This window comes from Sipha flava, unplaced genomic scaffold (assembly GCF_003268045.1).
Source record: "Sipha flava isolate LNK unplaced genomic scaffold, YSA_version1 307_pilon_pilon, whole genome shotgun sequence".
Classification (NCBI taxonomy): domain Eukaryota; kingdom Metazoa; phylum Arthropoda; class Insecta; order Hemiptera; family Aphididae; genus Sipha; species Sipha flava.
Window position 1 is genome coordinate 885,192 of NW_020272984.1, and position 16,624 is coordinate 901,815.

Sequence of the window (16,624 nt, forward strand, 5' to 3'; positions counted from 1 at the left end):
AGACGTGGAATTACTAATTGTGACTTTTCTATCACATATTTATTCAAAAAATGCTTTAGGGTGACTCGAATACTTATCACATCATCAAGAAATTAATTGGAAATATGTGAAAAAGGAAATTTTAGATTAATACTGACACCCATTTATTCAGATATCGTTTGATTAGTAAAAAATCATCCACCTCAATAATACGATCACTAATACAATTTTTGTTTAATTAATTCATAACGGAAAACTCGAGTAGATTTTAGAAAATTATCACATTTATGAGTAAAAGTTGTTTATAATGTAAAATAAATCTTTTATTTTACTTAAATAATTGATTGTAAAAATTAAAATTTTAGTTTTTTCAAGAAAGATGGAGGTTGAATAAATGAAAGTTTTGGAAAAACTGTTGTATAATATAGTATATAACTAATTCATATGTTTCATCGGTAATCAACACCTAATAAGACTTAATAAATATCTGTTTTTTTTATACATACATATACATTTCCGATAAAAGAAAAAAGGATTTTGACATTTTTTAGTTACGGACGTTAAGTAAATATGGTCATGTTTTTGTCTTATATTTCACTGTACAAATCCTGTTACGTTTTTTGATAAACATTCAATAATTAATATATATATTTATATAATATATACAAATTTTTATTGTTAACACTACAGAAGTTACAGTACAATATACTCATCAAAAAAACTAATAAATCTTATATTAAAAACAAAATAGTTTGGTTTAACATAAGATAATATTTGCATTAAAAAGATATAATAATATTTTATAAATTCCGTTGTCAATATAATAAAATAATAATAATAATAATAATATGTGTTATGGTGGTATCTCGTTGCCATAAGACTATGGTCCTACAACGACAATAACTTCAAATAGTATACCAATATTGTACGCGATAGCAATAATATTTTACCAACCAAATAGTATATGCAAGACAATATCAAATGTTACATAGAATAGTTTTGGTTGAAGTCTCTTACAAATATTTATATATTTATTTATCTTCTTCCGAAATGTATAAATTACAATATAAAATTAATTTATAATAATAATGATATATTCAGTGGAACAAAACATCATGACTTAAGATAATTATAGCTGAAATGGATACTAAATTGTACAAATCAAAAATGAGTACATTGTTTGGACCATGCACATACATTTTTTATCCAATAGGTTTTTAAATATAATTTTGATTGTTCATTCGTCTTGGTTTGATTGTTTGCTAGAAAGATCTACCGGTTTTCTTTGCTGTAACCTCCGCTTAGCTAGCAAAGATGATAATCGGTTCGTGGTCGATGACGGCGCCTCTGTCGTACTAGTTGTCGTCGAAGAAGATTGTTGTTGCCGGTCAGTGTCTTCTTCATTTTGTATCTCTGCGTTTTGATCAATTTCCTGCTCATTTTCGTTCACCGGTTTTACTTCTTCGATAACCACCGGGGGCTCTTCGGTTTGGATCGACTTCTTTTTGGGTAACAGATTCGATAACAAGTTCTTTCTATTTTGCCCGCTTACTGGAGGAGCTAGGGTTTGTTGTTTCGGCGCTAGCGCAGCTTGTTTTTCTGGTACCCGGAATCTAGATTTGTTCTTAAGTCTCGACAGCGAGTCAGGTGCTGGAGTGGGGCTCGTTTCTTGTACCGGTTCCTAATGAACGTAATAAACACATTTAATTACGTACCATTTTTGAAAATAGTTTTAGAAACTTAATTTAATCGATGAAACGGGTTTTTAGTGATATTACTAACTTTTTCTTCTATTTCGTCTGGAGAACTTTCTACGATCTGTGCTTGTGTAGTCGATGGTGCTGGCGATGTCGTAGTCGATGATCCTTTTCCTCCAAAGTTCAACCTCAAACCTGGCCTCAACGGTCTAATATTTGGTCTCAGTCGACCTCTATATAAAACATATACATAAGACAATACGGTCAGATATAGATCACAAATAATCGTTAAATCATCATAAACACATACCCAACTGCTTTAGCAGTAGTAGGCTCTGGAACTTCTTGTTCGGAGACATTACTTTCATCTACTTCTGCTACCGGTGGCGCAGCTGTGCTTGTTGTTGTGGTCGAAGCTGAAGTCGTAAATTTGTTTCTGCTGTTTTGTCTTCTCAGATTGGACCTTATATATTGATAATTGTATACAAGTTTAGTTTCTAATTTTAACGTATCAAAAAACAACTCAATATTTTAATTTATAATCTGCTTACCGTTCAGCAAAGTTGGGTTTCGGTGCTGCTGATGTAACTTCAACATTTTCGTCGATTGGCACCGTACTTGATACGGGTTTGCTTGCGCGTGTTCTTTGACGGCCGAATGACGGTTCTACAACATTGATTTTGGTGTAAATAAGTTATAAATAATATTATTCATCGCTTAAAATTATGAACGTATACCATAAAATAAGAAAATGTTATATTATTCGATTTGATAATATATCATATAACCGTAGGTATATTACTATTCAAAAAAGAAAAATATTAAATAGATATATTGTACACGAACCACTTCATTGGTGAATGTATATTTTATACAAACTTCTTGGAATGATAATAACTTCAAATTGCCGATAGTAGAACATCATCCATAATATTATATATTAAATTATCCTTAAATAAACGCAGATTCTAACTTTTTAAAAGGTTTTAAAAAATCATTCATCAAGTTTTAAAGTATGAATGTACTGAAAATACTACATGAAAATACTGAATTAATTTTTTAATGCCATTCAACGGTAGATTATAATTCAGTCTTCATTTCCTCTCATCTAATACTTAATACATATTCTCCAATTTGTTGAATTTGATATGCATTTTGTGTGTATAACTATGTATACATCAACATTTATTATTTTAGTATTCACGAACATAAAGAAACCATATAAATAATTAGCGACCTTAAATACTGTAAAAAATCATTAAAGAATAATTACTTTGTGCTTTAGTCACCACTTCGGTTTCAGTAGTTGAAGATTCTTTATCGAGTGCGGCAGTAGAAGATTGATACCTCTTACTATAGACAGATCCCTAAATAATAATAACATAAAATACAATATAAAGAAATTCTAGACCAATAAAAACATACATACAAACTAAACCTAGTGATATAATTTTCGTGTCATAATAACAGTTAAATTAAAGCTGAACCGAACTCAATAGTTTTTATTTTATGAGTGTACTCGTAACAAAAACTCTGTCAACCTATCCCCTCGCCACCCTTTAACCGATAATCAATAAAACGAATATCAACATCCAAAAGTGCACTGGTCAACGTTTTTTGAGTATATTACAAAAGAAAGAAAAAAAATAGTAACCGGTGTTTTTAAGATTTGTTCGGTTCCTTAGAGATAGTTTTAACATATCAACGTCCTTTCCTTCAAGAAATACGCTTCGAAAATGCTGCTAGATTTCTTTACTTCGCTTATAGACCTATTTATCGAATTCTTTCCTGTACCACGATCTCGTACAATCGGTGTACAGATTTAACCAACCGTTAATTTATCGTCGTTAATCTGTTTTCAACGTTCAATCGGAAAACAATCGCGGTGAATTTACCTGAGTGTTCCGTTCCCTGGTGGGTTTGAATTTACGTCTTTCCGTCACCTCTTCGGCGACGGCCGGTTGCTCGGTCGTGGTAGTGGTGGTCGTGGTCGAAGCCTGTGCGCCGTTCCTGTTGCCAGCAGAACCGCGGTAACGGCTGCGCACCGGTCCAGAACCCGGTGACCTAGCTGGCACCGGTGCAACGGTGGTCGTCGTCGTGGTGGTCGTGGTCGGCGCCGGGGTAGTGGTAGTCGTGGTGGTGGTCGTGGTGGTCGTGGTCGGCACCTGCCGCAACGTGGTCGGGAACTGGGTCTCGACGTCCTCGAACCTGGTGGAATGCTCGCTGGACGCTATCGTGTTGGCCGTCTCCTCGCTACGGGTCTGCTGCAAAATGGCGTACAAGTCGACCGCCCCTTTGTCCGTGGCTCCTGCGAAAATGCGAAACGGTTTTCTCAGCGCGCGTTCCCACGGCACAAATGACGGTGCCGTGTGCAAGTTGCCCGCCCGCGAGTTCGGAAAAAGAAACACCGGACTCGCGTTGTGTTATTGTATTGTTTTTATCGAGAGGACGTCACATTGCCGAAAACATACGGTCGAACGTCGATAACCGTTGTCCACACTTTGAGTTTGCCACGTGAGGCGAACAAAGAAAACAAGAAGATGTAATGGACCAAATACGAATATCGAACGGATTTCGGTGCGGATCAGAACGATTTTTTGAAAACACATCGCTGTACAGGTGGTCGACTTTGCAAAGCCGATCGGGCTTTGCAGGTAAAGGTAACTGACCGTCAAAGTAACTCACCCGGAAACGAAACACCGCCTAGACGTACGGTCAAAACATTCGGTTCCGAATTAACCGATTGTTTTGCTGTGAAATTTAAAATTAAAAATCATTTTTTTTTTCTTTTTAAGCTTTGGATTAAATTTTTAATTTAAAATACCTATATCCATTCACCGTCTTACCGTAAGCATACGAACGGAAATCGTTATCTTTTTTTTAAATATTTTAGTACCATCTAATCTGAAACCTATTCTTGGGTGTTCGAAGCGAGGTTTTGTCTTATTAGGTTGGTCTCCGTGTACGTGAAACTACGATCGGTAACGTTTCAATGTGGCGTCCTCTTAATTATTATAGTAATGATGGTTAATGAAAGTCATAAACAAGAAATAATTCCCATCTTCATTTTCTTTTGTAAACATAATGGTAATTGGTAGGATTTTTTTTCCTTTTGTCGCAATAATCTTATATTATTTTTAAGAAACTAAAAAAATCTTACTGATTGAATATTTTCATACTTAATTTAGTTCGAAATAAGTGTACCCTTATAAATTCAAATTAAAACCGTTATATTGATTTTTAATATTTTATTTATTAATATAAATATTATTCATAATTTATAATAATTATTATCTGATTTGAAATATTACTTGAATGATATATGATCGCAATGTTTTTTTTTCAAAGTTATCATACACTTAATTAGTCATAAGGTAATTTGATTGATGTGAAACATAATAAATCTCAAATTCATGATTTACAAACAGTCTTTAATAACTCTGTTATTAAATTTAACGCATAATGTTGTAACATATTGTTTTACCAATAATAGTAATTATTTCTTTGTTTTCGAGTCGAAATTCTCAAAAATTCTATCAACACAAATATCTAGTATAAAAATAGAAAATAAGTAAAATTTAAAAAACAATTATTCGAGTTGTATAGCAAAAACATTTTTATTTAATAAAAAATATTCGTAAATTGTTCGCGAAATAATTTATCGATTAAGGGGGTACCTTAAAAATATTAACAGATAACCTTTTTATTTGTAAATATCGAAGAACATATTATTATGTATGTAATTATCCAACTAAACCATAGTGATTAAAAAGCTTTAGTATACCATGTATTTAAATAATGATTATTCTGTTCTTAAAAATTAAAAGCGCTATTTATAATATATTTTATTATGCATACTCTTGTTATGTGACGTGTTAGTATCAGACCTCGAGAATGTTAGGTATACATATATTGTTTGTTATTACAATATTATTGGTTCATTCCTCCCCTTCCCAATTGAGTTTTTAACAGCACATTTAAGTGTTTGACAGTGATATCTAAACGTGTGTGTAAAGGTTCACAAGTATAGTTTGAAGCACGACAATCTTTGTTACCCAAGCGAATGTTAATAGGCCGAAAAAAACTAAAGCGATGTGTCGTACCCATAGTTTAAAAAATAGCGCAAAAAGCCGCCGGGCACGTTACACGTGCGTGTCAGTACGGTTAGCTTATATTAGTATACGTCCGTCGCGAACCTGCGGTATAACGTTGGGTGACCGTGACGACCTCGTCAGGGGTTAATGTTGTCGTCAATGATAACCCCTTAGTATCCACATCGGTATTGTCTTGATTCCGATCTAAGCTAACAGTTTCTGTTACAGACGCTACTGTTTCCGTCAGCTGAGTGTTATAAGCGTTATTAATAGTTGCTACTTGATCTGCTGGCGTCGTTTGTACCACAGCATCTGAAAATATTCACATTCGCCAGTTTTAACCTCACACAGCCTTCGTCGTCTCGGCGTCTCCGATTGGCTTTCGAGATTAAAATATACACAAAACAAAAAAACACACGTGCACGCATAAACACACACAAACACGCACCCGTTACTGCATACAAATATATAACGATTAAATAATTATTATAAGATAGTTTTTGTTTTATACAAATGTAGAAAATATTAGTTTTTAAAAATAATAATTACACCCGTTTATTATGTGCAGTGATGCAGTATAACGACGAGGATACTGTCCATCAACGCCTGTTAGCACCTGTGACACGTAGCACAATAATAATATAATAAATAAGATATTGTGTGGTCGATTAACCCTTAATCCACTACATTAACCTTAAACGAAAACAATATCCATATACATCTAATGCCATTCACTACACAAACTATATATGTACCATGATAAACACGTTTCAACGCAGTACCTATAATATTACATTAAAATTTAATGACAATCTACGTAAATATTTACAAACGAATACTTTTTTACGTTTTAATAGAAGATAAATCTCTCGAGATTTGACGGGAAATGATTAATGGATAATTATTATATTTTATAGTCAGGCTGTTTATGTTTTACCTCTGTTGCTTTCGTGTCTCGGCGAAGTAGCCGTGTGTTGTCCGTTAGTGGAATGAGTCCTGAAAACACTGCTGTCTACCAGGTCCAAACCGGTGGGTTGATGCGGACCTTTGGTGAACGTACACGATATTGTTATCGTTAAAGATATAGTTACTTATGTACAGGTTCGATAATCGTATTTGAATCAGACGTACCATTATTCGGTCGGATGCGCGTGATCGGCGTGTCCGTGGCTGGCACAACGGTAGTAGCGAATTCCTGAACCGTCTTAGGATTTCCACGAGATCTGGTGGGGAATCTAGGATTTTGCGGCAGGCGCTCTTCAGAAACGGCTACCGACGAGGACGAAGGAACCGATAAAGCTTCTTCTAGATTACGCCCCGATTCCCTGAAAATAAACGTACTTATTTATATGTTGTTATACATAGAATCGATTTTGCCAGTGCTTCTGGAATCACATAGATTTATGTGCTAAAACGTGTAATCAGTGCGGTTGATCAATTTATGATGAATTGTCCAATTGATGGTTTACTTCACTACATTTTTTATATATTCAACTGATGTCGTGCAATTCATTATTTTTATTATGTCGTGAAAAGTTAACAGCGAAAAAGAGTAAATCGAAAATCGAAAAATATCTAACCGGATAAAATGTAATCGGAAATGATATATTATAAAAACTGCAATCTTTGTGCATGTTTGAGCCTAAAGATATGATGAAAGATAAAAACACGTTAAGGTGGTCGACTAAAGTGATCAATCACACATATAGTTGCAAGATAAGCCAAGAATAAATACGTGTAAGTGCAGTAGCTCTGACAGTATTATTCTTGTTTTATCCCACAAATAAAGAAATTTCTGCTATCCACCGATCTACCCACGACTTGCGAAACAATGGCTGTTATCTGTAAACACTGCAGGTCTATACGACCACGAAATTCTCGCATAAGGCATGCATAATAATATTAACCATACAGGTTGTTCAAGTCGTTGGATGAATGATGATGCACCCGTACTTGTTTTATAAAACACGTGGGCCGACTTGAAAGAATAACTACAATCCAAAATATCAACTACACAATGTTTATGGTCGAACAAAATTGTACGAAAAATATTAAGTCCAATAAATGTAATTAAAATAGTTCAGCAAGAATCGTGTGAATTAATCTAAACGATGAGAATTTTTTGAAGTAATTTAGAATCGACAGTTTATTTTTATTATTTTAATTATAACCAGTCAAATTATTCGGAGCAAATTAATAAAAAGAAAAACCTCAAGTTGTTATACTTCAATATAATTAAATTACATCTTAAGGTAAAAGTAAAATAACTATATTCCAGTTCTGTATCAAGTAACAAGTATACAACGATACCACGTTTTTTTTTTTTCAGTGGTCAAAACGCGAATAATTTTATAAATTAACCAAAGTTGGTTTTCTGTATAAGATTAACTAAGTCTACCTACTAACCTACCTACAAAATATGCATTTACTTTAAACATCATATTCGACTGCTACATTAAATTAAACGATTTTATAACCCTGCACTCCGGAGTTTCTCGTATATAAGAAAATCATAAACATTCCAATTCTGGTGATAAGTAATAATAATAGTACAAAATATAAACGACGTTCACCATCGCAATGTTTCCAAAATGTAATTTAGTTCAGTCATTTAAATTTGTTCAACGAAATATGTTTTAGATTCGAAACGTTAAATATTATTTTTTTGATCTGTGATCGTATTTTCGATCTGATCAAAGATTCTCAAAATCACTAAATTTTAAGTTCGAGTCCAAAAGATGCTTTTTTGATTTTTTATTAAATTCTTCGATATGAAGATGAAACTCTGGATTTACCTTTATATTGAATACGTTATTTACCCTTTACATGGTTATTTTGAAAACGATATGCTATTTTTAATAAAAACAACAATGGCTTATGAATATTTTTAATTGACGATAATTCTGTACCGAATCAGTGTTTGGCATTCACCGCAAAAAAAATAATGAAGATAATTAAAAAACTATTTCGGTTTTATAAAAATTAATGTGTAATAAAAAATGAAAGCGAGTAAGTAACTACGACTAAGTAAAAAATATTGGCCGGTTACGGACTTCTATGATGTTGACGAGAAGGTTGATAATTTCCAATACAGAGATATTCATCACGACTATTATAATATATTTGAAGTCGATTTTATATTTTATCCTATCTAGATTCTTAACTGTTACTTTGTTTCATTTTTAACGTTTTGCATTTCGATATGTCTTAGTAGTGAAAGTCTTCGTTAAATCATGTTTAAATGAGATCATTCATAAACGATATCTATATAGTAGTCTATTACGTATTATTAATAGCTAGTTATTATTTATTAATTTGTTTTATTCTATTATTTTTGCTTGTCCGTTTTTTTTTCTCATAAATTAGTAAATATTTAAAATCGATATTTTCGACTGCAAATAACTGTTTATTTAAATATTAGTACATCGAATTTCAAACATTCGAATAGTACATTTCATTTTAGAATTCAATAATATTGAGTATGAAATAAAAGTGAAATTTCACCGGTGCAGACATATTCAGGCCAGGGCCACCGAAGCCCCAAGCTAAATCAGCTAAGTCAAGGGGCCACAAGATTCATAAAATCAAATAGGTACTTAACAAATACCTAATTTTTTTTTTTTTTATTTATTTACTACAATAAAATTAAAGCTGAAAAGTAATTTGCTGATGGTAGAAAATAAAAAATAAAATAGCTGTGCATTATTTTATTACTACATTAGGTATGCCTAAAATAATGGATTCCACTAAAATTTCTTGTTTCAGTTTTAGGAAAAAATATCTATTTTCCAAAAATGTTAACTACTTTTATGTAGATAATGATTTAATATGCAGAAAATAATGTAATATTATCATTAATGATCTGTATTTTAATAATGTTATAAAAGTTGTAGTTAGAAAAGGAAAAATGAACGAACAAGATACACTATATTTTTAAACCAGATGCGTGAGAAACTTTTTTTCGAGAAGAACTTTCCAATCACTGTTGGTTATGCGTACCGAAATACTAATCTAATGACATAAATCCGATATCTTTCCGAGTTAAAATTAAATTTAAACATCAGGTTTCGAAAATTAGTCGGATTATCGACATTTCAAATGCTTACAATGGTGTACAATGCATAATATATGGGTATACACGATAATAATCCCTCGTCAAAACGGGCATTGAATAAGCGTATTATTTAATTATTTTTATTTAACTGTCGCGTTTGAGGGGATACGTTCAGCTGTTCTCGGATAGAAGTCCTGAGGCCGCGGAATTTCTCGCGACACAACTTGAATCTCACGTAAGTCTAGAGATCCCAAAAGTGAAATGTAAACTGAAAACGAAAACGCGATTGCAAGATATAAAAAATTATGTAGGTACCTACCTACGCGAAATTTACCACGATAGTAAGTAGGTACGAACGACTTACGCATTACGTTACGACCAAACGACCTTCGGCGCGTTGTCGTCATTGCGTGGACCGGTTATTGGTGCAAGTGTGTCGACGTCACATTCCACGCCTTATCACTGAATGTTCACTAATGGTGATAACGTAACCGATTGAGATTGATAACGTATCGTGCAAAACACCGAAAATTGAAATTTCTACGTCCCCGTCTACTTAGATATTCAGTTCTATATTCCCACGGTATTGTTGTTATTAATGTTTGTAATTTATTAACTATTATAATTCGCTGTGTGATCTACGTAATTGCAAACGATGTCGTTTCAATGGATTCTACACCGTACACCTTTTCTCCGTTGTTTATCGTTCAGTCGGACCTTCAGCGGTTTTAATAGTCTTCACAGAATTAATCGATTGGATCAACTGCAGTGTTTCACCCGGAGACGTTTCAACGAACAATCGATATTTAACATCAACACTAGTGTGCCCAAAGATGTGATCCTGTACAAATCGTCCAGTGACCGCACATTCAAAATGATTAGTATATTCTCTATTGTCCAGTTTGGTTTTTGGCTTACAGTAGCAGATACTTATAACGTCTTATTGAAACAAAAACCCAAAGATAACGAAGCATCTCAGATGATATCGTGGTTAGATCAATTGAAAGCCAAAGGAAAAATTTTGACGGTCGGGATTCCTGTCGCGTGCTTGTGCATGGGTGAGAAATATTATTGATGTCTACAAACGATTTGAGTTGCGAGATTGTATTTCAATAATCCTAATACTTATTTCAGGTGCAATGTTAGTTGGCATATGCTTTGTTTACACAATGAAATCGGTCAAAATGTTGGTTTTATGTAGAGGAGGTGATAAATTAAGTATAACATCTTTCGGTTTCTTCAACAGAAATATAACTACTACCATACCTTTGGAGAATGTAAGTACATAATTTTCCATCATCATTTGACCATGTTTAGAACCAGTGTTTAACAAACATTAATATACCATACTAATTTGATTGTTATACCTATTATCATACATTAAATTCCTCTCATATTAATATGCCAATTGTTGGCTTTATTTATACAATTTTTAATAAAAAAATTTTGATGTAAGTTATAACAATCATCATAATTTGAATGCAATATTTAAATACATAACTTTAAGTTCTAAATAATTTTATTCTTCATTAAATTGTTTCAGATCAGTTGTGCCGTGGGAAGAAATGACCGAGGTCAAAGTATACCAATGAAAGTCAAAGGGAAATGGTTTCACTATATACTAGATAAGAATGGTAAATTTTTCAATCCCACGTTATTTGATCTGACTGCAGGAATGAGGAGAAATATATAGATATATTTAATTATGGATATAGTATTTTAAATATTGTAATTTAAACACTTACTTTGTTTTACTATTGTGTCCAGCAATATCATTAACTGCAAAGTTGGAGTGTCCTGCAGATTCTTCTGTAGTAATAGAGTGCTCTGCGGCAGTAAACCTAAACATTATCAATTCAGATGTAACCATCAAATAATGTCTTTATTATTTATGATATATATTTGGTATATATGGATAATGTATGGTCTCAAAGACCGAAAACCCAATAACAAAAAAAAATTTATAGATACAAATAAAAACAAGACTGATTATTATTGATTATAATATTTTAAGAAAATTTTACTTATATTTTGTTTTTCTTATTAAATTAATATAGTATAATTTTTGATAACAGTACATCTATAACTCGTATGAATTATAAATATTGGATTAAAAATATCTTTGTAAGAATAGTTTTTATTAACTAAAAAAATAAAAATAAAAATAAATAATTAATTTGATGATATCCTTGTTCTTTTGTCTTTAAAATGTATGTACAGAAGAAATGTATACTATTGTCACAGCGTTAAGATTATATGTTCCTTAAATTATATTAATATTACGGATAGTTTTTAACTATTTAACCTTTAAAGTATTTAGTTCAAATCTATAATAGAATATATGCAATGACGGATATTACAATTTTAAGATTAAGAATAATTATTTAATATCACTCACCTGCCCTTGTTAGTGTTTTGAACAAATTGATTTTCATCTTGTACAACTGGTGGTTTTCTGGATTTGTTGTGGTTTTCTTTGATATCTTTATTGGATTTTGGACTAGTTTGCTGTAAAGCCGGTGGTGAAGTTGATATGCTTTGACTATCTGTAATTCAAAAAAATTGGCTTCAAATTTTAAAATTATTTCTAATGACCTAAATAAGCGTTTGGAAATCACTTTTAGAACCGGGTTTTGCATTTTCTTCATCCTCGTCGTAGTAGTAATAGACGTACTCATATTCGTATTCTTGACCATTTGGCGCTTTTTTGATATTTACTCGGGACGCTTGAGAAGAGGCAGAACCTACAATCTGGCTTCCGTAAGGAGAGTCCACAAAGTCGTACAAACCATCATCTTCTTTATTATTATTCGATTTCTCTTGAACTTTTATAGAACTATGACTTGGTACTTCGTCTTCACGTTTATTCCTAGCAAAATACTTAAATAGTACACAGTATCGGATTAGAAAACGTATTAACCTACTTCAGTTTGTTGTGTGACTTGGTCGGTAAGCTGTCAGGAATGATTTCCTCCGTACTGCTGGAAGCATATTTTTTTTCTGGCTTTGACCATTTTAGCCCCTCTTCTATAGATGGATATAATTTTTTATGCTGAATAAAAAAGTAAATACTATATTAATAATAAATGTTTTACTATGTTATAGTTGGTCTTGGAATATTATATATGGAATATTCTTTATTCAAGAACCTAAAAACCACAAATATAATGATAGTTTATAATTTCTAATTAAAAAAAAACCCCATTTTCTTATCATTTTGAAATGAGCTTTTATTGTTGAAAATAATTTTTAACATATTAAATTTTACTCTTCCATAAGTATAATATTTGATAACTGTAGTCTTTTGTAAGACCATCGAAAACCCAAAAGAAAATAATCAAATTAAGTCAAATGTTGACTCAGTTCAATGTATTGGTACATTTGTTGTGTTAATTATATTTAATTACGTTGATAATCGTATTAAATTTTAATAAATGCTCATAATATACAGTTTAATGGACGAGAAAGACAGAACAATATCACCTGATGGATTATAATATTACTAAGTATATAGGTACCACCGAACCATCGTATGACGTAGTGAAATGATGTTTCTATTTATTATTAAATTTTTTTTTTTTCAAATAATTGCTGTCATTAGGTTGCAACTAAACGCTACCATCGTTTCGTACTCTGAACCGACTCTGGGCACTACTGCGTACATAATACGAATTTCACGTCGGATAACATACGCGAACTGTTTCGAAACGTTAACTCAACGGACACATTGTTATTGTATAACACTAGTCGTAATAATACAACGATAGTCCGGTGATATTTATATTTTTATTTTTTTTCCGCTATAAACGCACGGAGAAGATATTATTATGTTTACCGCGTTAAGATTATATTACCTATATTGTACGCGGTAGTTGTGCACCACGTGTAAAATTAGTCCACGCGCAATAATTACATATACCTTACATAAAATAATTTCTTTTATTATCTAAACGCTGACCCTTCGTAATAATAATGATTAACCATTTATGACCTATAGTGCCTATATGCACCGATGTAGGTAGATGGCATTTATAATATTTATACCTAAGAAGAAGACATAATAATATTTAACAAAAAAAATATTGCAGTGCTTACCGCGTAAATTTTTTCTTCCGTCGGCACGAGTCCGGCTACTTCTTTTATTCCCGTTTGTCCTTCGTCTTGAATTTTTACGTCCATTTCACTCTCTGCAATCAAAATCCCCCGATTGCACACCTATTATTTCTACTTTCTACTTCTGATTATGTTTAATCAGTGCCTGGAAAGGTTCTTTAAAACCGTAATTCATTCGTGTTATCCTGTGTATACAGACTTTACTAACTCGTAAAATATTTAATAAATGAAGGACGATTTTTAAGATTAATATTTAACTTGAGGGTTAAAAAATCAACGATACGAACATTAAAAACCGAATAATTTCATGTAATCAACCAAAATAGAAAATTGTTCCGAATCTGTTATTTTTAAATAAATAGGAATTTAGTTCCTGCAAGTATTTTCTTTAAACAAGTATACATTATTTCGAATTCATTCCTATATTCTTTCCAAACCCTGCATTACACGTGGTCGAATTTATTTCGCATTCAACAAAATTATTTATATTTTACCCAAAGATTTTGATTGGACGTTCGACGAAGGTTTTCCGGTGTGTATGCTAACATATTCTTCGCCGGGTTTTGGTTCGGTGATAACTCGAACGAATTTCCTTCTATCGTCCGGCGCTGCATAGGTGACGACTAGAAGGCTGAGCAGTGGAAATATCAAGTGATTTCTATGCATTTTACTAAATTTTTGTCACTGTTCTGTAAAAAAAAAAAATTTAAAAAATACAAAATAAATTATTGGTTTCAACAAATCTTTTAATAATATCAATTCGGTTGACGGCCAATTAAAACCTTAGCAATGTGATATAAATCTTTTTTTTCTGTATACATGTGTAGTGAAATTTTCATGAATAAGCACTTATCAAAACGACGAACTGCAGAACATACTGTCTACTCGAGCGCTACCTATATATATATAACTATATATAATAGAAATAATAAATTTCCTGGCAAACTGTATGTAATATAATGTTAGGTAATAATAGTGTATACGTAAATACGAATGAAAAAAAATATAAACTTCACGGTTACTATATAAATATATTTTTTTTTAGTCTCTTAATTATTAATTGATTGTATTAATGGGGTATATTATATTATATTATATTATATTACAATTAGTAACTCTATTTTATTGACTTCGTATGTACCTATCTAATGATGAATTCTTAATTCAAACACTGATCATACATTATAAATAATATGACCCAAGGTAAGCATTTATTTATTTATTTCTATGTATAAACTATTGTTGTAAAAACTATTGATATATTAACTTACAAATATTTACCATTCTATCATTTTTATTTTATTTATTATATATTTTTTAACTTCGTGAAATTAAAAAGGATCAGATAAAAAATTTAACTTATACTTACTTAAAAAATAGATTTTTACATTTTCTCATCGATAGTAGAAATAGCATTTCTACAAATTATATAAATTGGAATATTTTTTAGACTTTGAGTTACTCCTACACATCAGAAACAGAACATTGAATATCTGATCAACTCTTCCACCACTCATCAAACCATTTAATCATTAAAAAGTTCAGTACGAATATTGAACTGGAGTATTTTTATAAATACAATAGTTTAATACATGGAATCATTTTATATACATGAACAATTTTTATTAAAACAAAACTTCAAGTATATCCCCAAATGCTTCTTATTCCAATTAATTAATTAACTATTATTATATTTCTCAGATAAACAAAATAGTATGGAGAATAAGTTTATACAAAACTTTAATTAATTTTTTTTTTACTTCTGTATAAAATTAACTTAAAGTTAATACGTTATATACAATCTATATATAAATTGATAGTAGTCGTGAAATAAATATATATTAATTAATTATTATGCTGAGATATTTGAAAAAAAAATGTAATTTAATAATATATAGAATGATAGTATATGGTGTAAGGATCTCAATATCATACGACTTATATCTCATTAAAAATAATTAGGACTTTACTCCTTCGCTCTTAATTTGAAAAATTATAACTACGTTTAAGAGTTTGGTGATAAATATTTTTCTATGTGATTAATATTTAATATTGTATTTAATTCATAAAAATCATTTCCACGGCAGTTTAAAGAAACTTCCCAATCATTGTGACCTATTCATAATAATTTCTTCGCGTAATATTGATAATCCACAACGCAATTTAATGGTTCCAGATTAAAGCAGATGATACCACATAATATGTACCTCTTCAGTTCTTCAGACCCGTCGCTGACTAGCAAATATTTTAAATCTGACATAACTCACGTTTGATCAGGGTTAGATGACGATTAAAACCAACGAACTCTTATTGAGTACTCGTTCATATCTACATTTATTGCTGTTCCAGACAAATTTCGCGTTCCTGGCTGAAAATACGAGCAAACCGCGGTTTCAGTGAATTCGAATTATAAACTTCGAGAAATTACGAAGCCACGTCGGCGCATTTAAAATCCAAAATTTCATCGTGCTCGTAATTTTCATACTGTAACTCTGCGGTAATCAGTCCAGTCGATCGGCACAACAATCGGTTTTTTTCGATAAACATTCGAATATTTACAATAATATTATCTGATAGAACTTGGTTTCAAAACGAGTTGATTTTCTCTGACCATTTTACTTGGACTACTACTGCAGTTGTCGACACGGCAAATGGAAAAATGTAAACAACATTATATATTCTAGGTA

The 16,624-nt window shown here is 31.5% G+C and overlaps 2 protein-coding genes across 3 annotated transcripts in view; one reads left to right on the forward strand and one right to left on the reverse strand.

The window, feature by feature from the left end:
* Nucleotides 1-1,051: 1,051 nt before the first annotated feature.
* Nucleotides 1,052-16,624, reverse strand: part of LOC112686343 (general transcriptional corepressor trfA-like) — a 29,996-nt gene continuing 14,423 nt past the window's right edge. Inside the window, exons 2-16 of one of the 2 annotated variants that reach the window (XM_025558565.1) lie at nucleotides 14,432-14,626; nucleotides 13,920-14,011; nucleotides 12,749-12,876; nucleotides 12,443-12,693; nucleotides 12,223-12,370; nucleotides 11,570-11,665; nucleotides 6,902-7,095; nucleotides 6,708-6,815; nucleotides 5,873-6,082; nucleotides 3,572-3,984; nucleotides 2,950-3,043; nucleotides 2,228-2,342; nucleotides 1,987-2,139; nucleotides 1,762-1,909; nucleotides 1,052-1,660 (exon numbers count right to left, since the gene is read on the reverse strand). In XM_025558565.1, coding sequence (XP_025414350.1) covers nucleotides 1,217-1,660; nucleotides 1,762-1,909; nucleotides 1,987-2,139; nucleotides 2,228-2,342; nucleotides 2,950-3,043; nucleotides 3,572-3,984; nucleotides 5,873-6,082; nucleotides 6,708-6,815; nucleotides 6,902-7,095; nucleotides 11,570-11,665; nucleotides 12,223-12,370; nucleotides 12,443-12,693; nucleotides 12,749-12,876; nucleotides 13,920-14,011; nucleotides 14,432-14,603 — 2,766 coding nt within the window. In that variant the 5' untranslated portion in view covers nucleotides 14,604-14,626 and the 3' untranslated portion in view covers nucleotides 1,052-1,216. The remainder of the gene's footprint in view (nucleotides 1,661-1,761; nucleotides 1,910-1,986; nucleotides 2,140-2,227; nucleotides 2,343-2,949; nucleotides 3,044-3,571; nucleotides 3,985-5,872; nucleotides 6,083-6,707; nucleotides 6,816-6,901; nucleotides 7,096-11,569; nucleotides 11,666-12,222; nucleotides 12,371-12,442; nucleotides 12,694-12,748; nucleotides 12,877-13,919; nucleotides 14,012-14,431; nucleotides 14,627-16,624) is intronic. The other variant, XM_025558566.1, reaches the window with a different exon arrangement.
* LOC112686344 (transmembrane protein 223) lies at nucleotides 10,310-11,561 on the forward strand. Its single transcript, XM_025558568.1, has 3 exons — nucleotides 10,310-10,882; nucleotides 10,959-11,101; nucleotides 11,368-11,561. The coding sequence occupies exons 1-3, from the start codon at nucleotides 10,480-10,482 to the stop codon at nucleotides 11,515-11,517; spliced, it is 696 nt and encodes a 231-aa protein (XP_025414353.1). The 5' UTR covers nucleotides 10,310-10,479; the 3' UTR covers nucleotides 11,518-11,561.